This window comes from Ictalurus punctatus, chromosome 6, assembly GCF_001660625.3.
Source record: "Ictalurus punctatus breed USDA103 chromosome 6, Coco_2.0, whole genome shotgun sequence".
Classification (NCBI taxonomy): Eukaryota; Metazoa; Chordata; class Actinopteri; order Siluriformes; family Ictaluridae; genus Ictalurus; species Ictalurus punctatus.
The window spans coordinates 12,044,005-12,069,676 of NC_030421.2; the positions used below are offsets into that span (position 1 = coordinate 12,044,005).

The 25,672-nt window shown below is 37.8% G+C and overlaps 1 protein-coding gene across 10 annotated transcripts in view; it reads left to right on the forward strand.

Moving 5' to 3' along the window:
- Window positions 1–1,739: 1,739 nt before the first annotated feature.
- Window positions 1,740–25,672, forward strand: part of slc39a10 (solute carrier family 39 member 10) — a 38,792-nt gene continuing 14,859 nt past the window's right edge. The window contains exons 1-4 of one of the 10 annotated variants that reach the window (XM_053680874.1): window positions 17,116–19,034; window positions 19,153–21,909; window positions 22,093–22,177; window positions 22,487–22,564. In XM_053680874.1, coding sequence (XP_053536849.1) covers window positions 21,860–21,909; window positions 22,093–22,177; window positions 22,487–22,564 — 213 coding nt within the window. In that variant the 5' untranslated portion in view covers window positions 17,116–19,034; window positions 19,153–21,859. The other 9 variants (XM_017469915.3, XM_017469914.3, XM_053680875.1 and 6 more) reach the window with 9 other exon arrangements.

The following is a 25,672-nucleotide window of genomic DNA, read 5'->3' on the forward strand; positions in this document are numbered from 1 at the left end:
CGGATGATAAACAAGAAGAAAGTGCATTTTGGCAGTGTCAGTAACTGTAACTGCATGAAATTCAAAGGAAGTGAAGGAGCAGCGGGGAGAAAGACATGTAGACTTCCATGTTTTGCAGAGAAGCAAACCTGTACCACCCCCTCATCTGTTGGGGCACACGGATATGGGAGAAGTTGAAGTTGGAGGCTAGGGCAGCGGGTATGGCAGTGTTCTCAGTATGGGTCCAAGTCTCAGTCAGAGCCAGCACACTGAGGTTGGAGTGGGTTGCAAAGGCAGGAATAAAATCTGCCTTGGTGACGGCAGATTGGCAGTTCCAAAGTCCGACAGGGAACGAGAAGGAATCTGCAGAGGCCACATGTAGAGAACGTAGGTTGTTTAAATTCCGTACTTTTCTGGTCTGTGCCTGTGTTGAATAACAGGGATAAACTGATGACACATGTTAGTGTGTTAACAGGTAAACAGTGAGGGGAAGAGAGGAGGAAATAGTGGAGATGGGGAGAAAAGTATACTTAGCAACGGGAGTGGTGTCTTGTCTATGTCCTTGATTGGTGAACTCGTGCTGGTAGACTCGCAGGTCTTTACATGACAAGGGCTGACGCTTCCGCTTCAGCGTTTCTTAGTTCTTAAGTGCTGTGGTGGGGTGCTTCACAGCTGAGCATGCCTCTTTAATTAGCAAGACAAAGTGTAATCGCGTGAACGAGCGAGTCCCGACCGAAATTGAATATGAATATCGGAATTAGCTTTAATCTAGCAATGTGTAAACAACTCGTAGCAACAAGGAAGTGCAGTTACAGGTTTCTAGCTGACAATCAATGCTAAAACTAGCTTCAAATAAAACTCAAGAAAGAAATAGTCCTTGTGCCTCTGGGGTTTCCTCCGGGGGACACTGGTATCCTCCCCCAGCCCAAAGTCCAAAGACATGCACTGTAGGTTGATTGGCATTTCCAAACTGTCCATACTGTGTGAATGCGTGTATGAGTGTGTATGCAATTGTGCCCTGCATTGGGTTGGTACCCTGTCAAAGGTGTCCCCCGCCTTGTGCCCTGGGTTCCCTGGGATCTGCTCCAGGCTCCCTGTCACCCTGTGTAGGATAAGTGGTATGGAAGATAGAAAGATGTTTAGTGACTCCATAACCAACTCTAAAATCCATCATTCATTCATGTATGTAAGAAAAACAACCAGAAAGAAAAAAAATCCAAATTTCAGTCTACTTGAGAAAAATATATTATTGTGATTGCTTCACTATTAGTAGCTTAACATACTGTATTCTAAACATTTTGTTAGTCGTGATCATGATCCTTGATGGTTGGCTTCACCATTTTTTTTTAAACATATCTTTAATAGTTTTATACATTTAACACAAATGTTAAACAAATGCAAACAGTACATGCAACTGGTCTTTCCCCCAAAACAAACATGTGGCAGTGTATTAAAATTATATACATATATATATATATATATATATATATATATATATATATATATATATATATATATATATATATATATATATATATATATATATGGCTACATTTTACTGGTTATACGAGCAACTGAACAGCTCGATGTACTATACTACTCAACGAAATTCCTAAATAAATAATACAGAAAGAAAAGAAATAATAAATATAAATAAATGAATAAAAGCAGGTGACACGGTCACACACTTGCGCGCGCGAGCTGCGTCACCTTTTCCTTACGCATTCCGCGTGCCGCTCTCTCCCGGCTACGCGTTAACGCGTCAAACCGTGCGTAAAGGCGGTTGGTGAATGTCCTTCCTGCGCCCCTCACTGGCCTTTTTGTGCGTTTCCGGGTCTGCTGCGGCGTCTGCTGCTGTTTTTTTTAGTACCGAGCGGAGAGGAGATGCACACGGCACTTGAGTGAGGTAACTATATAAAAAAAACCGCGATTTTGTTTTCACACACTCCCACAACATGGATTCGAGTGGCGTATCGACGTGTAGTCAGTGGTCTTGTATTTTATTAGTTTTTTAAAAAACCGATAAAACTGGAGCCGAGATGTGGAAGATCCCGGGCTTCTCGTGCTCGCGCCTCGCTTAAGGCGCACATTGCGTTGACGTGTGCCTTTACGGAGCCTATAGCTTAGCTTAGCTTAGCTTAGCTTAGCTTAGCTTAGCTTAGTTTAACATAACATAGCATAGCATAGCATAAGCTTCGGTCCTGCTGTTTTGTTTACGATAGCGACTTACAGATTAAACGGCTGTAAAATGATTGACTGTTTAAGCGAACAAGGCAGAAATTGAATGAAAATTTTAAAGTTTGCTGTTAACACTACAAGTGTGTGTGTGTGTGTGTGTGTGTGCGCGCGCGCGTGTGTGTGTGGGGTTCGCTCAGGTCTCGTGATGATTAGCAATAGCAATGGGGAGTTTGTTTTAGCGTGGTCAGAAAAATAAATAAATAAATAAATAAGCAAGCAAATAACCAAAAACAGTGTTGATGAATTTGGTGTGAAACTGTAGCCGGATGTTGTTATGGACTCTGTGCTGCTTGAGGTAACTAATTTAAATGGCTCATCTCTTAACCCTTTCAGTTCTCTCTAATGTATACACTTTAATTTAGACTTTTTATCGTTGACTTTTTTTTTAAACGTGACTCGTAATCTTGAAATTTGTGTCATTTAGAAAATGTGAAATATTTTTTGTATAACCTCACTTTCTGTGAGGGAACTTCTTAACTTTCTGCCACGTGACTCGTGTTATAGTGCTGTAAAAGTGTGTTTTTTAAAAAAAAAATTATTACAACTGTATTTTTCTTTATTATTTATTTGTTTATTTTAAACAACGAAATTACATTTATTACACATTCATTGTTTGTGTTTAAGTGTGACACCCTGTAGAAGTTAAAGCACGCTGTAGCCTGAACCCGGGGTGTGTCTCAATCCGCGCACTACTTCGCGCGCTATTTAGTGGACTTACTATAAGGAAGTACAAGTAGCGGAGTGGCACTATCTAGTACACTGACTCGCGGTTAGGAACTAGTCACGCGAATGTCAGTTATGTTGGTCACTATTTACAGCACAGGTTATTGGAATTATATACAATTATGTAATAAATGAGTTTATAAGTTATTTATTAAAATGATCATGCATTAACCACACAAGTTTAAATTATTTAAGTATTTTAAACTACCTATGTTTTAGTTCACTCTATGCAATGGGGAAGTTTAACAGTGTCACACTGGATGTGCACTGCATTACAAAACAGTGTTGTGAAACGTCATTACGGTAACTCGTCTGACATAATACAGGATGTGATACGAAATGTCTAAACTTGGCGTTACTTTACGATGTGTCACTGATGTATTTGGACTAGTGTACATGTATGGAAGCTTGTGTAACAGTTCCTAATACACTTCCCACATATCTCCTGTAACAGTGTACAATAACAGCAAGGTTAGACTGGGGTTTGTCTTTAGCACATACTTCTGAAAACTAAGATGTGCTGGTAAATGCGTGTGATAATTGAATTCAGGATACACTACAAGTCTGTGGCGTGTTCCTGATGACATCCTATACCTACCTGTTCACCAGTAGTTTAATATTAATCTGACTAGAATATTATTTTGATTGGATACGATTTCTGGAAATATTTAAGTAAAGAGGATGTTTTTAATAACCGTGAACGCTTCACCCAGGATAAGCGAGCTCTCTTATCCTGGATGGGAGTGTTGTCATGTCAAGGTACACGTGAATTACATTCACTTCATTGTCGGATTTGTGAGGCGATCATTTGTCGATCACATGGCAATAACATGTAAGTAGGTGCTACTTGCGCTAAGAACAAGAACTTACCTAAAATGTGGCAGTGGTAGCTCAGTGGTTTAGACATTGGACGTCTGACTGGAAGGTCATGAGTTCAAATGCTAGCACCACCAAACTGCCACTGCTGGGCCCTTGAGCAAGGCCCTTAACAATCAACTGCTCAGTTGTATACATGAGATATTTTTAAGTCGCTCTGGATAAATCTGCCAAATGCCGTAAATGCAATGTGACTGTAAAACCCCAGAGAGCGTTGCTTGTCTGACAAGTCCTCTTAAATGGCTGTTTATTGTTCTGCATTTTCTGTGCCTTCTTTCATTCTGCTGTCGGCAGGAGACGAAAGAAAGAAGTGCTTCCTGTAATTAATACTGAAGAAAAAGCGCAGAAATTAATTTTTCTACAGGATGTAATGGAGTCTTTTCCAGCATGTTCATTCAGACAAGGTTACAGTGCTGTGAAAATATAACGGACTGATTTCTTCTGTTTTTGTGTATATTTCCTGCTAAATTGTTTAAATTAAAACAAAATCTAAGATAAAATCTTTTTGCCCCCATTGTTACTAATTCCCCAACATCTATACGACTGCATTCATAATGGGGTTCAGCTGGACTAGACACAACCAGGCCTGATTACTGCAAACCCTGTTCAATAAAATCAATACTTAAACTTTTTAACCAGTAACACACTATGTCAAAATTTAAAGAAATTCCATAAATGATGAGGAAGAAGGTTATTGAAAGGTGATAGTGTTAGAAAGCTATTTCAAAGGCTCTGGGACTCCAGAGGACTACAGTGAGAGCCATTATCTCCAAATGGAAAAACTCTGCACAGTAGTGAATCTTTCCAGAAGTGACTGACCTTCCAAAATTCCTCCAAGAGCACAGCAACTCCTCATCCAGGAAGTCACAAATGAGCCAAGGACAACATCAAAGGACCTATAGGCCTTTATTGCATCAATAAAGTTCACTGCTCATGATTCCACTATCAGAAAGACACTGGGCAAAAATGACATCCGTGGAAGAGTGGCGAGGTGAAAACCACTACTAACCCAGAAGAACATTAAGGCTCGTCTAAATTTTGCCAAAACACACCTTGATGATCCTCAATCCTTTCGGGAGAATGTTCTGTGGATTTATGAGTCGAAAGTGGAACTGTTTGGAAGATTGGTTCTGTTTTATCAAGCGTAAACCAAACACCAAATTCCACAAAAGAGCATTGTACCTGCAGTCAAGCATGGTGGTGGAAATGTGATGATGTGGGGATGCTTTGCTGCTTCAGGCCCTGGGCAAGTTGTAATAATTGAGGGAAACATGAATTCTGCTCTCTACCAGAAGATCCTGAAGGAGAATGTCCGGTCTTCAGGCCGTAAATTGAAACTCAAGTGCAACTGGATTATGCAGCAAGACAATTAGTAAGTTTACATGGACATCAATAATCCAATATTAACCTGATTAAGACAATACCTAGATTAAGAAACTACCATGTAAACACATTTTTGATTACCTTAATCCGACCAAACGTCCATTACAGACATGTACACATCTTAACACTATTAACATCGTGTGGCTGCATTTTGCGACAGGACACAAGAGCATGGCTGCGTCCGAAACCACGTACTTGCCTACTATATAGTAGGCGAATTACATGTATCTCAGCTGCTATATAGTAGGTAAGTACACAGTTTGGGACGCAGCCCACGGCTTCAAGCAGTCGTCTGTTTGTACGTATAGCATGACCAATAATTAACTGCACTTGAAGCGTTCTAAAAATTAAAAATAAAAACACCCAAAACTGTATACGGTACCATAACGAAGACAAACTGTATGTCGATACATGAAATTCTGGAGGGAACATCAGACGTCGTGGCGTGGGGACGTAATGACGTGTGCCGTTCATCAATCTATGTTCTATACCGTGTAAAACGGGAACGTGAAAGGAATATTGTAAAAGCGACTCCTGTAAACATCTTAATCACCATATTGTCTTATTCAGAATAAGGTCAGAAATTAGATTGTTGCTGTCCATGTAAACGTGGTCAGTGATCCAATGCATAGGAGTAAGTCCACCTCTGAATAGCTCAGAAAAAGCTAAATTAAAGTTTTGGAGTGGCCTAGTCAAAGTCCTGACTTGAACCAATAGAGCTGCTGTGGCAGGACCTTAAACGGGCAGTTCATGCTCAAAAACCCTCTGATGTGGCTGAACTAAAGCAGTTGCGTAAAGAAGAGTGGGCCAGTTATCGGAAGTGTTTGGTTGCAGTTATTACTGCTGAAGGTGGCACAACCAGAGTTAAAGTTTAAGGGGGCAAATAGTTTTTCACAGGACTGATGGGTGTTTGGTAACCTTATTTTGTGTTTACTCAAGTTGCCTATGTTGTATTTTGTTTGAAGCTCTAAACCTATTTACTATGAGAGTTACACCAAAACAGAAGAAATCAGCATTGGGGAAAATAATTTTCACAGCACTGAATATATCACCAGCAGTTATTTCTACATTGTATAGAACATTCAGACAGGACTAACATCCCAGATATTCATCCCAGTAATAATTGCATCACCCCATCTCCTTGTGTAAAACTAACCCAATTCGAATCAAGCTTAAGACTCTTGGTCAGACTAAAGCATCCCGATAAAACCGTGTTCCAGACTGATGTTGTCTAAGTCTGGCGATGTAAAACTCTGAGCGCTCCACTGACTCTCAGACTCCTTGTGACTTTTTGTCTCACTTCCTGTAATGATGCGTGGATAGAAAAACAAAACCTGGGTGAGAAACAAAAGAACCCACAATTTTCAGGGGAGTAAAAACTCTAGTTAGGATCAAGATTTGACATGAAATCCCAGAAGTAAAGGCTCATCGCATTTTTAACTGTGCAAAAGATGTGAAAAGTTTGAAAAGCAGTATGCAGTTGTGTTTCCAATTGAACTCGAGTCAGACTGTGCTTCATCGTGGACTAGTTTTTTTTATACGCATGATATAAAATTCATGGTTTGCTCCAGTCTCTTAGTAGAGCTTAGGGCTTTTTGTGTGAACATCAGTGTAACGACTATCCACTTCGAGAGCGGTTTAGCACTGAATTTTCTGGGCAGACTCTGAACATGATTGTATAGGAGTTCAATTTCATAATTAACTTGTGTATATAATAATTTCCAGTCATGTGTGCTAGTGTATGACTGTTCACAAACCACACAAGGGTCCTAATGAGTGTGCAAGGAAATAATGCAAATCCCCCTTTCCTCAGCCTACATAATTTTATGTCTATAAGGAAGTTGTGTAATTGGTGTTTTATTAATATGGTGTATTAATAATATTATTATTATTTATGCATAATACACATAGATCTATTAGTATTTGTTAGGTACAGGCTTAAATAGGTTGCTTCACCGAAAGACTTATGTCAGTAAGCTCTGGATTTTTCATGCGTTCACTCTTCCTCTTTCTCATGCTTTTTTTTTTTTTTTTTTAAATATATATATGCATTTTTTAAAAATAATTTTTTATACAGCTGATTTTCATGTGCTTTAGCATATTGGCACTTTTCCGAAATACTCCTGCTGTGCACATTACTGCTGCTGTTTAATGGAATGAAGAAACTCCACAAGCTGCTCTTTACTCTCAATCAGAACGGTGAAAAGGACAAGAGGAGAAATAGTTTTTGTGCAAAACAATCATTTGGTTCAATGTTTCCTTTCTATGAGCCTACTGAATATATTAATCACTGGTTTAATACCAAAAAAACAACAATGGACCTCATTTATCATATTTTGTTGTGTGTGTGAAAGGTTTACATAAGCCAAACGGAAGTACACCTTTCCGCCAGTTTACAAAGGTTTCAAAAAAGCTTTGTACTCAAGTGCGTATGTATATCAGTTATAAAGTGCAAAGCGTGTTCCTCAAGCAGCTCATTTGCATGTAGTGACGCCCGCAAAACCCCATAAAAGGTCAAGTGTACAGCCAGCTAGGAGCATGAAATGAATGATCAGGGTAAAGGTGAAAGTTATTTTGACTCACTTTTATGGCAATAAAAAAATGTAATGATAATAATCCCCATTTATACTGCACCATTTTTTTAAAGTAATAATTGAATGATTCGCTTTATTTGTCTTAATTTATGGGTTTACGTTAGCTTGCTTCTTTATTTTTTAATATTCTTTGATTAATTCCAGTAATGTAAAATGACTGGTACTAGCATGAGGATGTGTTTCTGATGAAGACTCCCAAGCACTTCTATAAGTTGTAATAATTAAATGTAATAAACGATAAGAGATTTAAACTCGACAGTATGTTCCAGATATAAATGTGCAGTAATCCATGCACATTTTACAATTTGAAGTCGGTCACATTAGGTAGTCACCTTATATGTAAGTTTACACACAGGAGCCCAAGTAGGGTGTTTCAAATTTATGGGATTTTCCTGAATACCAATTTTCTTGTGTAGATGCTTGTAAGGACGATTGAGGAATAAATCCGTTTGTATACAGCTTGATAAATGCGGCCCGGTATCCTCATCATAAAAAAAAAAAACAGCCTTGATCAGGGTTTCTCAAACTTCTTGCACAAAGGGACCCCTTTAACAGTAAAATAATTTCCATGCAGATTTACTTCATTATTTAAGTTTGTCAAGTATTATTTTAGACATATGGTGCTTTCTATTGCTGAACATTCCAGTGATAAAACAGTTTATGTCTGACTTGCTTTGATCATGTAGGTTGTGATTTCCATCACTGTAACGAAGTTAAAAAAAAAAAAAAAAACATAAACTACTTTGAGCACCACTTGATCATTATCTCCAGTTTATGCTTGTTGAGAATTATATATATATATATATATATATATATAAAAAAGAAACTTAATAAAAAAAAAGAAATAATTAGTTGTTTAGGACTGACAAGGCTAGCCAAAGGGTTGTTGGCTAAACAGCTTGTTAGCAGTTTGTGTGATATTGAGTTTTCTCTCTGCTCGTGGATTAGCGTTTAAAAAAAAAAATCTAATGTAATTAGATTTAATGTAATTTTGCAGTTGTCAACATCATCTTACACAAACTCATTTCATTCCGATTCCAAAGACGTGAATATCTAGTAATTACGGTAATTCTGACATGGAGTGACTCCATGGAGACACCTGCAAAAAATTATTCCCAACTCATATGCGGTTCATCTCCTGTTTCACCATAAAGAACCAGACTGCTCTTTGGCAGTATTTTTCAGGTATAACTTGTACTAACGTATTTCAATGTTAAATTATGGAGCTCCTGCTCAAAAGTGTGTAGAAGTTGGTGGGTCTGGTAATGTAATATAATATAATTGTAGTAAATGTGAACGGATATCATGGCAGTGTAATACAAATCGCTATATTACAGAATATACATAGTTCACATAGTACTATGTAGATAGTACATACATACATACATACATAGTACATACATAGTAGATTTACATAGTAGCTATGTAAATAAGCTAGGGTCTGAAGGATATTAGTTGGCAGATCAAATCCTACAAATCAAGCTGAAAAAGCACCGATAAGGTCCGTGCAAGGAAGCCACTCTGATTTCGTGTGACAGCATTTTAAAAACACCCAAAACCACAGTGTTAAAACATGGCTTTATATTTGACCTCTTTTATTTGTACGAATGTAGAACGGGGGTGTGAAAATCGACTGTGGTGAGATAATTGCTCTTTGGTTAATGTTTTAGTAAAAACACACTACTTGTGTGGGTGGATCAATGGTGCTGCGTGGAGTTAGTAATCTATCAAACGCTAACACTCACACGTTTCAGTTCCTTCTCAAGTTCTTGATTGTGTTCCTTTTTACTCCGTTGTGACAATAACCGTGATTGGCGTTCATGACTTGTTTAGTCTGTGGGTTAAATAAAACAACGTAGGGAAGTAAATCACACAGATGACCTTGTATGTGTTTTTTTTCTCAGTAGTGTGTAAACTTTGAGGATGGGCAGAACAGGCTGTTCTTATTAAGGGATTAATGCATCAACATGAACGTGTGTGTAAAGTAGATTTCACGAACGTTTTGTCAGCGTTTTCCAGAGATTTTAGTGCAGAGCAGCCAATTTTGAATCACCGCAGAATGATTTGCTGGTAAAAGTCTGATTAAAAAAGTGGGCTAAAGGTGTAATATTAACCTTTGTGTGTCTGTATAATACACGGATTTAATATACGGGTTTGTCTGTGCACTCAGTGACCCATCTCTCCATCTTGTTTACAAAGCAGATAACATTGTGTGAGATGTCCTTCATGGCTCTTGTCAAGGACTTGAATGAAGTACTGTATACTAGGATGACTTTTTACATGAACAGATGTCCTTCCGTCTGTTTTATTATTATTATTATTATTATTATTATTATTATTATTGTCCTGTTTAAATTGTAGCTAGAGAGAAATCTATGTCTTCTGAGGTGAACAAATTAAACAAAATTAAGTTATAGGTATTATATGGCCCATCATCTACAAGACATCTGAGGTAACGTGCTCGTATTTTTTTTGTTGTTTTTTTTGGTTCTCTTTCTTGTTGAATTACAGTCAAGCATTTTATGGTTACCTCTCGTGAAATCAGTGCTCATCAAATAAGTCTCGGCACATTTCATTACTTCTGAGTTAACTCCAGCTCAGCCGTGTTTATGAGCTTTATGAGCTTCACAGCAGCCGATGCAGTAGGACTGGGTGGTACAGCTAAAAAATGTATCACGATATAATGTTTCATATCATTTGGTATTGATAATAGTTGATCTGTTTAATTTTTTTTTTTTAAACAAAGACAAGTAGGAAATAAAGGTTTGAATTTAACCACTGTATTTAAAATTTTCCACATCATTAAGGCAAACAACAAATAATTTTTGTTTTAACAGTAAAATGCAAAATAGAATTTAAACAAATATCTTCTCTTATATCTTGTATGAAGATTAAATAAATAAGTGTTAAAGAAACTCTTGAACTTGATAAATAAAATATTACAAAATGTGTGCAATGTAAAAGCAAACTTTTAAAGGTGATTAACATCGCATTATAGCGCAGATTGGGACTCCTGGTGCTCTGGTTTGCGCTCAGCCTGTTAGCCTAGTCTCATATAAAACTTCCATTTTAACACTTGCTTCCAGATAACACTGTGCAGAGCAACACTCACTGTCCTCCCCAGAGCTGACATTTTAACAGAAAACACAAATAGTGGTAAGATGTCACATTTCTTCCTTGCCCATTGTTCAGAGTCACACACACCGTACATATGCAGAGTACTGCGCATACACACTACAAGTCTCTTGCAGCTTGTTTCTCCATACTTGGCCAGGACGGTTTTTTGCAAAGCTCACACACAACGGTGTTCTGATGTTGGTCAGGTGAAAAGAAACCAAAAATTTCCTCGGCAGGCTCTGAACTCATTTTCACGTGTTTGTGTTCTGATGTTACATGGCAGCGGAGCAACCGAACCCCACAGATACGCAGCTTGTTATTGGCTGTTTGCTTTTCATTCGTCGCGCACTCCTTTATCAAGACATATGATAGGCTGTTTATGATCCAGGGACGGCGCAAGCTTGAGGGTTGTTCGTGCAACCAAACTTCATGTCTGTTTACTGTATTGTGCGTTATACCGAACATTTTTTCTATCGTTAACGATAAAGGTGTACTGTTGATGAATACCGATACCGTTTTATCGCCCAGCCCCACGATGCAGTATCAATACAACTCAGTATCTTGGTTTTCAGTTGATCCGAGCGAGAACACTCCATCCACCATACACATTCACACCATTCCAGATTTCCCCTTCATGGTGTTTATCATAATGCTACTGTTTCACACACCTTTTGCTGCTATGACTACATAAAATCAACACAGCAAAGTACACCACACTGTGCTTTATTTACTGTGAGCATTCAGAAAAACTGGTTAAACTTTAAAAATGTTAAAATATTTGTAACATTTATGGAATGCGCAACATTCCATAACCAGCTCACGATGCTTTTCCTTTTACACTAGATGTGAATACAGATGTGTGTTCAGCATTCATTTGTGCCTTCTGGCTTAGTAAATATTATGTATAAATAATCTGTCAGACCATTACTAAATAAGTCTTAACTGTATTTGATCAAAGTTTGTTTATCCAATAAGACTTTTCCCCCTGTACTTTTGCAGCTGGAACACGACTGTAATTTTAAGACACCAGTGTGCACTGCTCCTGTAAAGTTTTCTGAACTGCAGCTCTTGTCCTTTTCAAGCATATTGTCAGTGTAGTCACTGTACTGCTTTAACAGATATATAGTCCCCTCCAAAACTATTGGAACGGCAAGGCCAATTCAATTGTTCATGCTATACACCAAAGACATTCAGGTTTGAGATCAAAAGATGGATATGAGATAAGAGTGTAGGATTTAGATGTGTAAAACATAGGACCTTTTGTATCAGACCCAATTTTTAGGTGAGCAAAAGTATGAGAACCGATAGGGCTTGAAGTAAATTAAAGTAAATGACACAATGTTTGGTTACATATCACATGCTTGCAATAACTACATCAAGCCTGTGACTCATTGACCTCACCAGATTGTTTTGTGTTGCTGTGTTGCTGTTTTTTGTTGTTGTTTGTTCTTTTGTGTTGCTTTTCCAGGATTTTACCGCAGCCTCTTTTAGTTGTTGTTTGTTTCAGGGCGTTTCTCCCTTCAGTCTCCTCTACAGTATGTGAAATGCTGCTCAGTTGGGTTAAGGTCTGGTATTTGACTTGTCCAGTCTACAGTCTTCCACTTTCCCCCGCTGATAAAGTCCTTTGAGTTGGCAGTGTGTTTTGGATTGTTCTACTGGCTATGCCCAATGTTTGTGCATTGCCTCTGATAGAGTTTCCATAATTTCTCAGCTTCAAATTGGCTTGCTTTTCTCCCATCGACAGCTCTTTGATCTTTACATTGGCTTATCCTTTTTAACAATGAATGCAGTTTTCACAGGTGAAACTGAAGGCTAAAACTAAGAGCAGATGTTCAGAGCTATTTATAGTCAATCTAACAGGACACACCTGGGTAACATTTTCCAGTATTTTTGCTCGCCTACAAATTGGGTGGTTTGATTTAAAAATGTGCTATGTTCTATGTTGTTTAACACATTACATATAATTACCAGGAAATAAAAGATGAAATCCTAAACTCTCTTCTCATATTCAAACCCAGATGTCTTCAGTCTACAGCAAAGACAAATGAATTGACCTTGACCTTGCCGTTTCAATAGTTTCGGAGGGGACTGTAAATATCATGATGCGCATTTGGTATCATAGAAGTATCTTGTTGTATGTTTTTGACAAATTAGTCCTATTGGGTATCTCGGTTTTGTGTTTTCCTCCGTGTAGCACACCTCCTAGTAGGCACATTAAATGTGCGGTGTCTTTAAAATTTAAAAGTCCCAGAAAGAGCACTAAGGAAATGAAGACGTGCTTTCAAATTTTGCATGTCATCAAACTCTGTAATGCTTTAGATTTGGTAAAAATGTAATGGCTCATCTGAACACAGTAACGTTACTTTATTCTGTAAATGTATGACACTTCTTACATTTATATACAATTACATGTTATAACCCCATTACAGTTACTGCTCTCATAAAACCACAATTACTTTTGTTTCTAAATATAGCGTCAAACAACATATTTGATCAAAATTTAAATTTTAGTCAGTCATTTTGCTTTGAATTTAACTGCCTTTAAAGTCCTACATTTATTACATTATTTTAAACAATTTTAACTATTAACTTAGAGCATTTATATTTTTCCTTTAGATTTTATTTCTGCATTTTCATATATTTTATATTATTTGTATGCATTTTTATTCTGTATATTATTTTTTTCATTGCATTTCTATTTTTTGTCCATTTTTCTAAAAAAAAATTGACTACTTTTCGTACTTTCTGTTTTAGCGTCACACTATAAAGCACACTGAGCTGCACTTTTAAACATTCTAAAGGTGCTTTATTATTATTGTTGTTGTTGTAGGAGTTCAGTTCCTGTGTACTGGGATGTTTTTCTTTTCCATTGCTTTCTGTCCTTTTTCACACTTCACTGAAGACTGTAGTCATTATAATAAAGTTATTGGGAGGAAGCCGGTGAACCCTTAATTGTCCAGCATTGTTAAACACACACAGTTGAACAGGAGTAAACAGGCTAAATGCACAAAGGGTGCCTTGCACATTGATCTGTATGTTCTGTTACTGAAGGAGTTTAACATGGAATAAAGGTGGTAGTCAAATCTACTCCTACAGTATGTGCAAGTGGTCTAACCGTATTGTTATCGATCTGTCTGTGGCTGAATATCGGCCGAAGCTCACCTGCAGCTATTATTTTTCTTCTCCATAATCATTTTGTAATTCACCATGGCATAACAAAGAACTGTCTAAACTGGTATTTGCATTTATAACGCAGACTTGAGGCAAACCTGATTAGTGTGTCTTAAGAATGTTGCCATTACGTGGCTTCCTTTACAGAGAATTACAGTATGTGTGTGGCACCAACGCACCCTGATTGTTACATGTGATAAATGCAAATGTCATTAACACAGCACGTCTGTACTGCGTCATTAGGGGGGAGAAAGGAGTATTGGTGTAAAATAAATGAGCCAGTGAAAGGAGTTTATTGTACATAAGAGGCTTGATGCCGTGCGTTGAATTTACATTTTTGCACCTATCCAAAGGTCTATTACAATTGAGGCAGGACACAATTAAGTAGGTGATGGTTAACTTTAAATATATTGGACAGAAGAATGATGGTACAGGCCAGTTAACCCTTGGGGTTCCCAAACTACGTCTTGCTTGATTTACAAATAGGTTCATGAGAGAAACAAACAAACCCCTTTTTTGTTTTCATTTATTTATTTATTTTACAGATGAATATTATGAAGTACTGTTGTAAGTATTATACGCTTCAGAGAGTTTCTGTTGATTAACCATTCACACTAACATTTTGTAAATTAAACAACATGAAAAAGATCCAATCCATGTTAAAAATTACATCCACTACATTTCAGTTCATTAAAGAATTGTGGCTGGAGAAAACTTAGGAATAATCCCAAAAGCTTGCAAATCCACAGGGGCGAAAAAAAGAAAGAGGGGAAACAAAGACGTCATTAGTTTGATTTGATTTCAGGCCAACAATCAATAAAACAAAATGCATATATGGGACATCCTTAGCATTGGCATTTGTAATTTAAATAACAAAATGAAAAGTGTGTAAACGACGTTTGTGTGCTAATATTTTGAAATGTTACTGGGACTCACATTCAAGCAATCCAAGTACGTGCTATGTTCATGGTTTCCGCTCCCCTGATTTGCTGCACTAGCAATAAATAGTCTGTACGGGATTTTGCTGAGGTTTTTTTTTTTGTAGATTGTTGCGTCCAAAAATGCTTCATTTTGCTGCAGCTTTTTAAAAAATTTGCGATGCAAAGTTTTTGGGTTTTTTGTGCGGGAGAAAACTACATGAATTGCCGAAATCGCAATTGCACAGAATTGTCTTTTGCAGTGATGATTGTTGGTACATGCAACCTTTTTAGCTGTACTCATGCTTGACACAAGTAAATTGCAGAGGGCTTTGGCTGCATGCACATTGTGATGATGTCAAATGATGTGTCTTGGCCCAGGTCTGCAGAAAACCTGCAGTAATTCTGAAAAATCACAAGCTCTTCCGAGTATTGTGGAGTTTGCTTGATTCGGCGATATCTGCAAAATCCTGGAGGGACTGAATAAACGAGCAAATTTCTCTTTCCATCTTCCTTCATTAGTTCCTCAACACCATCTAGTGACTCAGACTCAAGAAAACACAAAGCTACGCAGAAAGTTATGGATTTGCAAGAGAGATGAAGTTAATGAAGGAAAAACAAAAAAATGCCAAGGCTAGGGAAAATTCGTCATATCCATAAAAGTTTGGAAACCGCTGAGTTAACTGCTAACAAGTGAGCAAATAATGAGTATCTCGAGCTGGTTAATTATATTTGTTTGAATTGCAAACCGAGATTGTCCTGCAGTGAGAATGATCTTCTGTTATAATCACATGAAGATGTGACGCAAGGTGATATTCTACCATAATAAAGAAATCTGATTAATTTATTCCATCTTCATTATGCTTTACCATTTTTATTATTTTTAATTGTGCATCTCACTACCCTATAGTATTGATTTTTAAAATGTATTTTATTTTTTATTGTTTTGGGGAGGAAATAAAAGACATATATAAGTTGTGTCCCAAATGAAGTACTATACACTTACACTATGCACATATGTACTCTGCCGTCTAGTGTGTGGATTTTAGAACGGTAATATCATCTCAAATATATCACTAGTAGTTTTTTTTTACTAACTGGAAGTATAAGCCGCTTCCTAGTCGATAACGCATGACGTCATACCCACGCTAGCATTTGCAGAAACCCGAGTCACCGATAATGACTTTCTTCAGTTTACTTTCTGTCAGCGTTACCTTTTATTCCCAACATGAGGAAGAAAGTGTGTAACCTCCAAGTCTTCTAAGGCAGGGGTGCATTTTAAACACCGTGGAGATCAAACTGATGCACGAGGACAAACTTATGTTTATATCCAAAATTCTCCACTGTGTGTAAGGGGCAGCGGAAACTGGTGCAAGCTGCTTAGAAGGTTTAGTTTAATTTAAGTTTATTGTCATTAAATGCTGTATTTGCACGCTTGCAGTGTAAATTCTGTCATTTATTATAACGGAAGTGATGTGTTAGTAACGAGGCCACGTTGCTGATCATGCGCTGTGTAGACGCGCTGATACAGAGTGTAGCTGTAGATCTGTAATGTTTAATTAAAACCCTATGATCAAAAGTAAAATAATATTCCTAAAGGCAGTGAGTAATAGAAACCACAAGGTGCAGTGAAAGTTAATTTTTATTATTGGTTTAGGACTATAGTTTAATTCAGTGCTTTTTGTGCATCCATAAAATAATGCATAAATACTATAAAATAAATGTAATAAATATTAAACTATTAAACATATTTTGTATGATATATAAATAAATTTTATATATATTAAACTAAATAATAATATATATTCTGGTGTGTTTGTGTGTGTGTGTGTGTGTGTGTATTGGGTACTTTTCTGTTTTGAACAAACAGTTGTGTAAAGTTTTTGTCTGAAGTTTATATCTGTAATGCTCAGTTTGTGAATTTTATTTTAAATAAGCAAAAAAAAGGTATCAAATGTTTGCCCCGCCCCATCCGATTAATCGAAAATAATCTGCCAACTAATTGATTATGAAAATAATCGTTAGTTGCAGCCCATATATATATATATATATATATATATATATATATATATATATATATATATATATATATATATATACACACACACACACACACATTACACATACATCTGTGAAGTCATATCATGAGATTATTTTAACTTTTAACAAATATATATTATTAATTCTAATTAATTAATGGCCATGTAGAATATCTGCACTTTATATTCACTATAGCATTTAATCACCATCTTATAAACGTTGTACCACTACAAATTATTCATCACTAACATTAAAGTATCGGCCCCCTGGGCTTTGTTTTGGGTCTCTTGTCCTCCAAACAACAAGAACCGTAGGTGGAGAACCACCACCACAACACGCATTTTAACATAAAACAGACCAGAATCACATGGTTCTTTATTCGTGTCAGGCCGAAGAAAATCAGACTTTGAGTAGAACTTTACTCATCAATATGATTATTAGACCTGCTATTATGTTATGATATGCTTAAAGTGCTTGATTAGCTGAACCCTCAAAGCTGTTGCTATTGTTGTTGTTTTTTTGTGGTAGTTTAGTTTACTCCTTAATGATGTCAGAATGGACTATTTTATAAGAAACATAGAATCTCAGACAAGTTTTGCATCATTCTGGGAAGTTTTATAAAAAGTACCACATTTTTCTCTACATTTTTTTTTAGGATGACTGACTTCTAGCAAATTTCGTTTCCTATTTCCAAACCACCATGTCACATGACTCCTAGTGTTCTTCCACATGATTTTATTTCAGTACAATTTGTGCTTTGGTAAAAAGTGGAATATGGACGACGAGGATTCATACATTGTTTCTATGCGCAATAATAATATTGTTGTCTGGTTTCTGTAGTTTACATGTTATAACCCCATTACAGTTACTGCTCTCATAAAAACACAATTGCTTTTGTTTCTAAATATAGCATCAAACAACATATTTAATCAAAATGAATATTTTAGAGTTATTTTTGTTCCTTTCTATTGCGCGCTGTTTGATTAACGCGTGGACTCGCGCTCATTCAGTGACGTTTAATGGAGACTCATTTGCTGTCAGGATGAGCCTTTGTGTAAAATAGAAATACTGGCGTGAATTTCTAACATTTGCAGATAAGGATATAAAGGTGAAAATTACATTTCTGGCTGAAGAAAACATGTCTGGAACACAGTAAATAGCACACACCTCTGTTGCAGCATCTGACACGACAAGCCACGTTAATACACTTACGAGTTTGTTTGAAGCGCTTAATGTAAAACATTCTCCTGTTATGGATGACCGGGATCATGCACTTTTCCCACAGCAGCTCACTCTGACCTCCGCTGTTTCTCAGATGTGTTTTATTCGTAGAAATGTGTTTTCCACCATTGTGAAGTGACGTCATTGACGTGGGTTATCCACTGACCCAACTAATCCATAATGAAATTCATTGTCGATTATTTTAATTGTCGATTATTATAGATTTTCCTCGATTAGTTTTTGCAGCCCTAGTCGATTTTAACACATTTTTCATGTTACTCAGAGGATGTAACTTATACCACGTGTACCATCTATTGTTAATGATTTTTGGGTAAACCTCATGATTGTGATGAACGTTGCCATAAGAAATTTTTCATGAAGTAACCTGGAGCTCAACTGGCCTTCAGTTAGCACCCAGAACTTCAGACTTGTTCGTTGAAGCATTCCTAATGCTGGTTTCTGCACATTTTCACAGCTCACTGATGTCTCCAGGCTTTTTTTTTTTCTCCTGCAGCATGTGGTCGCCCCAGTAGCCGATTAACTTAAATCCCCCTCTCCACCCACTTCTATGCATACAAGTCCACATCCACGCCTTTATTACATAAAGGAGTCAAGCCTGCAGGCGTTCTGAATGGTGCTATAGGAGAGCATGTAAGGCTGATCATCTCAGTCCTTCTGCATGACTGCTTCTCCTGTCCAGACACATCTTTGGATGAAAGGTACGCAGTTCCAGGACTTTGCCACAGCCTGGACACCATCGCAAACTAAACCACAGGTGAATCTTGGCGTCATGATGAACTCGCATAGCCCGACTTGGTAATGGTTAGAGGTGCTGTTTATAAAAAAAAAAAAAAAGTGTAGTTTTTACTCCCATTCGTTCCACTTTATTATAGACTTCTGCTTGTGGAGAGGGCCTGAAAAGTCAACACCTGCTGTGTGGAGATCAGCTACTGTATCCTGGAGCGCAGCTTGAAGGTGACAGGGTTGGACGAAGTACCTTTGGAAAGCGGTACTATTTCTTAACGACACTAGTGGTGGTGCTTACAGACTTTTTGAATAGTGTGCATAATCTAAACATCTTTGTGACACTGATCTCTGTATTTATTTCCTGTTTGCATATGAGATCGGCTTGCTTTTGAGCGAAGTTTCTATTTTGCTGTATATATGTGAGACATTGTGAAACTTTGTAGTGTTTTGACATGGTGAGCTCGAGCATCAGATACCCAATGTCTCTGGTAATCTTTCTGGGGTCGTATGTGTTTAGGTTTATGGTGTGGCTGTTTATTTTTAAGGTGGGTGTGTGTGTGTCTGTGACTGAAGGATCAAAGATCTTTGGGCTTGGCTCGCAGAACCCCAGGCATTCCTTTTGTATTTTTTTTTCCTTTTATTTGGATCATCCCCTAACCTTGCACAAGACAGATTGGTCTCTTTAGACAGCTGGGATTCGGTTGATGTTTCGATTTACTGACTACTACTGTACGACCTTCAAGTGATCTGTGTTTTATTAGGGATGCATCAGTAGCATTTTTTTAGGTTGTTTTGGGGGTTTTTTGGTACTCATTGATAACGGTACAGATAATGAGTAAACTAATTATTATTAATCAGTCAGAGACCTAATGGAATATTTTATTTTACCGTTTGTAAATATTTTCTGCTTAGTTTCATGTTTAACATGTTTTATCAAGTCACTTGTGTTGCAGGAAGTTGCATGAGTTCCTTGCCTGGATCCTTTCACAGAGAAGAGTTTGCGGTCCGTGTTGATGTGATTTTCCATCTTTAATCGGGAAATAATTCTAATGTCAACTAGGCGTGCGTCATATAGTATCATCTGGTATCGAATATTGGTATTGGAGGATTTTTATGAATTATGGTATCGACCAATACGTAATACCAGTACAGGTATCGAATTTCCTCCTGATTTACAGAAAGTTCTGCAGAAGTTTAGTCGACTGAGTCCTTCGCACAGCTCCACCATGCTTAATTTCCCCAGTCGTCGCAGAGCACACACTGTTCCTCCCACCATCTGCTTCTGTGTTCAGATTCATTTGCTCATCGCTATTGACCCTGAGGGCTTTCCAAAACATATGCACATGATACACTTTTGAAGAGCTGCGTGCTCATGTGGACTTCTGCTTCTGTTTCGTCTATTTTTACATCTCTGCAGTTTAACCGTTGTCAGACGGTACAATAGAAAGTGGAGCGCATCATTTCTTTTGACAGGAGAGAAAACGGATTGCTCACGCTCTCCTAGCTCATGAAGGGCATTGTGATTTCAATAGGCGAGTCGTACAGTATGTTTGGGGGGGGGATTGGACAGGCAGCCGTCACCTTCTTGCGTGTGTCATTCTGATAAAACGATGGGAAGAGTCAGCAATATGGAGGCTGTTTCCACCGATCCAGGAGCGGGACTATTACATATTAACATGAGTCATTGTTTGTTCTCACTTTATAAACAACCTCCTGTCCGAGTCACTGCATACCTCAGATATTTTAATGTCTAATATACAGGGTGTCTGTGAAGTCAGGAACCGATGTGAGAAAAACTACATAGAATTAATTTTGTTTGTATTATTTACAACATATGCTCCGCATGTTCACCCTTATGCTCTACACATTTTCTCAGCTGCTGTTTCGCATTATTTGTTTTTTTCCCGCCAAAACATTTGGATTGGTATATTCACATCTTCCCTTTGGTTCCTGACTTTTCAACCACCCTGTAAATGCTTGATTTAAAGCTTATAATTGTGCTTAACTTTTAATAGAAGACTGGAGAATGCTTGATTTTTCATTTGTAAGTGGACTTTACATGGACCATGCAGTTAAAAAAAAAAAAGTTCCCTCGTGTATATCACATCGTGTTGTGGCACCTTGAGTTCCTAGTAAGCCTCTTTAAACTAATCGTGCCACACTGGCAAATTCCTGCTTTCTAACATTATCATTACCATTAAGCCCAAATTCCAGTTCAACTCAAATTGGCTAGAAAATCGGCTTCCCGTCTGTGGGCTGAACACACAACACGATCTGCATGCAAGATATCAGTGTTGTCTTGACGTTCATGATTACTTGCCACATACCTGTGTTGAAATGAAATAAAGACAAATGACAAACTGTCAGCATTTTAACACACACAAAAGTTAATACCAGTCCATGTGGTACTGATATCAACATCTTGGTTTTGTTAGAAGGTCCCAGAGCGGAAACCGCATTGTGATGGATCAGAAGCTTCACTGAAGTTCAGTCAGATCTCGTGTCATCACGCTTTCCTTTACTGAACTTAATCAAAGTTTGTTTGAATTAATCATCCAGTTTTGGCTGATTGATATCCGTAGACTCACAGCTCAGTAGGTGTTTATATATTATATATTTTAGATTGTGCCTGCTTGTGTATGTGTGTGTGTGTGTGTGTGTGTGTGTGAGAGAGAGAGAGAGAGAGAGAGAGAGAGAGAGATAATTAAATGAAGCAGGGTGTGATTAATGCGATAATTCAGTTGGCTAATCGAGACGCTTTTACTGTAAGCCTCATCAATCTGGGTTACATGTTGAGCAGTGAACCAGCCATGGACTCGTGCTTGTGAAAGACGGGAGAGATGAGGAGAGCACATGAGAGTCAGTCATATGAACTCAGCTGACTTAAAGACTTTGGGAAGTGGGTGTGTATGTTTCCCTCCTAAAAGGGACACTTTTTGTATTTTTTCGTTTTTTTTTTTTCTTTTTCTTCTTCAATTTTCCTAGCTATGCTCATGAACGATGAAAGATCTGTTCAACCGGAAAAAAAAAATTACCTGCTTTAGGATATTGCTGACCTTCTAGTGTGCAATTTTTTTTCCCCCTAGAATTCATCTTAGCTGTGTTCAGCCTCCTGACCCCCTCCTGACACTCAACAGAAGAAACGATACATTTGGAAGCAATTCACCTCCTGTGCGTTTGTTGAACGAACACCCGTGAGGAATGTATTTTTGTGTTTGACTCTGCTCCATGCTGTTCAGCTTCTCCACAACCCGCGATCATAGAATGTGTACATTTGACAGCATGATGCCATTTCAAAACAGCAGCCAATCTTTCCTTGCATTCTGCATTCATTAGTAGTACACTGTGTAAGACCACACACACATCTATAGATTTTCAGGATTATACTATAATTCTAGGCTTGATGAAGTGTTAATAAGGGATAGATTAAATAACAGGAAGAAATTATTTAATATTAATAGGAATCTGCTTGTATTTCAGTTTCAGAGCAGAGTGAAGAGCTGGGGAGAACATCTTTGGATCAGGACTGGGGCCAAAGTGGCGGGCCATAGTTTTATGGTATGTACTGGTGTTTATCCAGCTATTTTAAGAAAACTCAGTTATACTTCTAGTTCTGGAAAAATTGTTGAATTAAATCATCTTGTTCAAGTTCAGTTAATGAAACTTCACTTCAGTGCTTTCAGCTACTTGTGACCCTCAGTTTGGCATGAGAGGCTGTTTTTATAAGGCTGTAGTGCGTGTATGTATATGTGTGTGTGTATGTATGTGTGTGTATGTCTATGTCTGTCTGATTTTCTCCTAGGCCTGAGGTGACCTGATCACAGCCTTCACGTAAGCAAATATGAGTACATTATCAGATAACGCCTTCCGAACAGATTTAAACACAAATAGGAGGAGTACTTGTGGGTTTTTTGTTTTGTTTTGTGGGAGGTTTCAAGCAAGTAATTAGATCTGAAGCTCATGTGACAAAGAAAGGTCAGATTAATTAAAACTAAATGATGTATTTACAGCATTCATTCACTCATCCTTATTATCTGCCTGGTCAGGGGTGCAGGCTACTAAACCAGGCTACAAGTTTGTTTATATTTTAAGGAAATAGAACCTACTCTATTTGTTAGAAAACGAAAACAAAAAAACAATTTGAGTGGGATTACAGTGGGATTAAACCTTCCGGTTTACGCCATACCCACTTTGGGTTTAAATCTAAATACATGTACGAACAGTGTTTCCCACAGGTTGAGAATTTACTTGTGGTGGTGGTTGGTGCAGCGCAGGGCGGTGCCGCTTCAGTAATAAACTGGTCAAGCAAAGGTTAATGAATAAACTATTTATTTAACAGATAACTACTCAAAATAAAGAACTGTCTATATGTCCACATTGATAACTATTAGGAAATAAATAACTACATATTAAAAAACATTTTCAAAAAATATTTAAAAAAAAAAAAAAAAACGGACTCAGATTTTTGATGAACATGTCAGAATTAACTATTTCAAAATAAATAACTATTAACATTATGGATTACGTTTTCAAATGTGCCTATTTGCACAGTTGGCATTGCTTTCTGGAACATTTTATTTTCCTTGGCTTGGGAAAAAAACTTTTCCAACACCTGCCTGTTAGGGTACGGTTCAGGGGCAGGTCCACTGATTGAGATTCTGAGGCATGCAGCCAGGTGCTATACTTTCAGCCTGTTTCTTAGGTCAGTTTTGTTCTGAAATAAAAACAAACTTGCATAACCATTTTGAATGCAATCATTTTGAAAATTTACGTGTTTTGCTGTCATGCATGGTTGAAAATCACTTACGTTAGAAAGCTGTTGTCTTAAGTTAATGTTACAGCTACGTCACTTTGCAATGTTCAGTTCAGTGTCGAGACTAGCTCTATCATTACTAGAGAGCTAGCTAGCCAGACCAGCTAACGTTACTGTACCTTTTGTAGGTTAAAATAATGTGTAGTGTTAATGTTTAATGTTAACACATTACGAAAAAGCATTCTTTTTTAGGCATCCAGTACACAAACTGCTAAGTGTGGTATTTTTATTATCAAGTTAGGAAAAAAGTTAACTTGCAGTACCTCAGAAAAAGTTGCCACTGCTAGTCAGTCTCCCATTGAATTTTGATGTACCAACTGAATGATTGTGTCACGCATGCCTGACATGTGCATTATCTTGAGAAAGTGGGGGAGTTGAAGGTCTGCTGGTTTGTGTTCATTGTGAACTGACAGTTGCGCATCTTGATTGAAAAGAAAAATTGGAATTCAGAATTTATCTACCTGGGCGGGTCTTAATCTACCTGGGCAGGCAGCCCATACAGAGCCTATGCTTGGGAAATATTGATGAATATTTTGAGCACTAAACAGACACACCCAGTGTCGTCGTGTTCTCTCCTAGTGTATATGTTTGAGCTCCTCTAAAAAATAAACTCTTTTTAAGATTAAGAGAGGGATGTAATACTCAGCACGGTTACGACTATCAGAGTGATCATTATACATGTATCTGGTGCTGAACATGTGACTTTTCTACAACACCTCTAAGCCTCACTGAAATTCCCTCAGCCCTGTTCATCTGCGCATGCTTCTCCAGCAGCATTCCGGACTGACCCGAATTGTCTCATGATATTTTTTTCCAACATGTGCCTTTGCTAAAAACCCCTTTTTGCAGGTAACAAAGAGCACATTGACAGCAGGCAACACAGTCTTATTTGTGAATGCCGGATTGCCTCAGAAAAGGCTGCGCTATTGCCCTATGCTATCTCCTCCGGGGTTCAGAGGTCACTCTAGTTGCATGTTTATAAACACAGTCGGCGAGAGCTCAGAGGAAGGCTCATAATTACGCCAATGTTTGAAACTGAAAGCCAGAACGCCACCTCACTTGCGTGTCTTTAATTTGCTTTAGCGCGTCGATCGGGAAGCCCACACTGAAGCTGGTGTAAGTACTACACATGAGACACCGAGGCACGAGAATCCCATTGAAGTGGCACCGTTCATGTTTTAGGGACACGTTTTCAAACAGCATGTGATCTAGATTAGCTGTTCTAGTGACGCGTGAAAGATCTATCGTCTGCTTTGAAGTGTAATAAAGAAATATTTAGGCAGCAATCTTTTCATCGTAGCTTAGAAATAGACGGTTTGAGGATATTGCTGACCTTAAAGTGTGTGAAAGTTGTTTTTTTACGCCCCCAGGACTAATGACGTGATTGTCTGATTGAGTCTTGAGTAATAGCAATTTCACAGAAAATTTAATCTTAAATGTGATGTAGTTATAAGAATGAAGAGCTCTGTGTTGCATCTGTATTGCTCTAAGAGAATCTGTTCTTCTGAAATGAGAATGCTGAAGATTGGCATCTCTGCTGCACCGTTACCTTCTATGCCAATGATCCTTGAAAGAATGGAAAAACAGCAGTGTTTCATTCAAGACACCGTCAGCTTCTTTCGCTCCTAATCCCTTAGCGCACGTGCATTTATTTCTGTATGTGAAGGCTGTGATGGAAACCTCTCTCTCGCGCTCTCTCTCTCTCGCTCTCTCTCTCCTGCACAGTGCATTCTTTTTGTAAACAGCACTTCTCCATTGCAATGTCCTCTTTCTGTCATAAGATTCTCCCACAAAAAAATAGCAACATCTGTTTCTCAGGCTGTAGTTTTTTCTGCTACTTCTGTCACTAACGC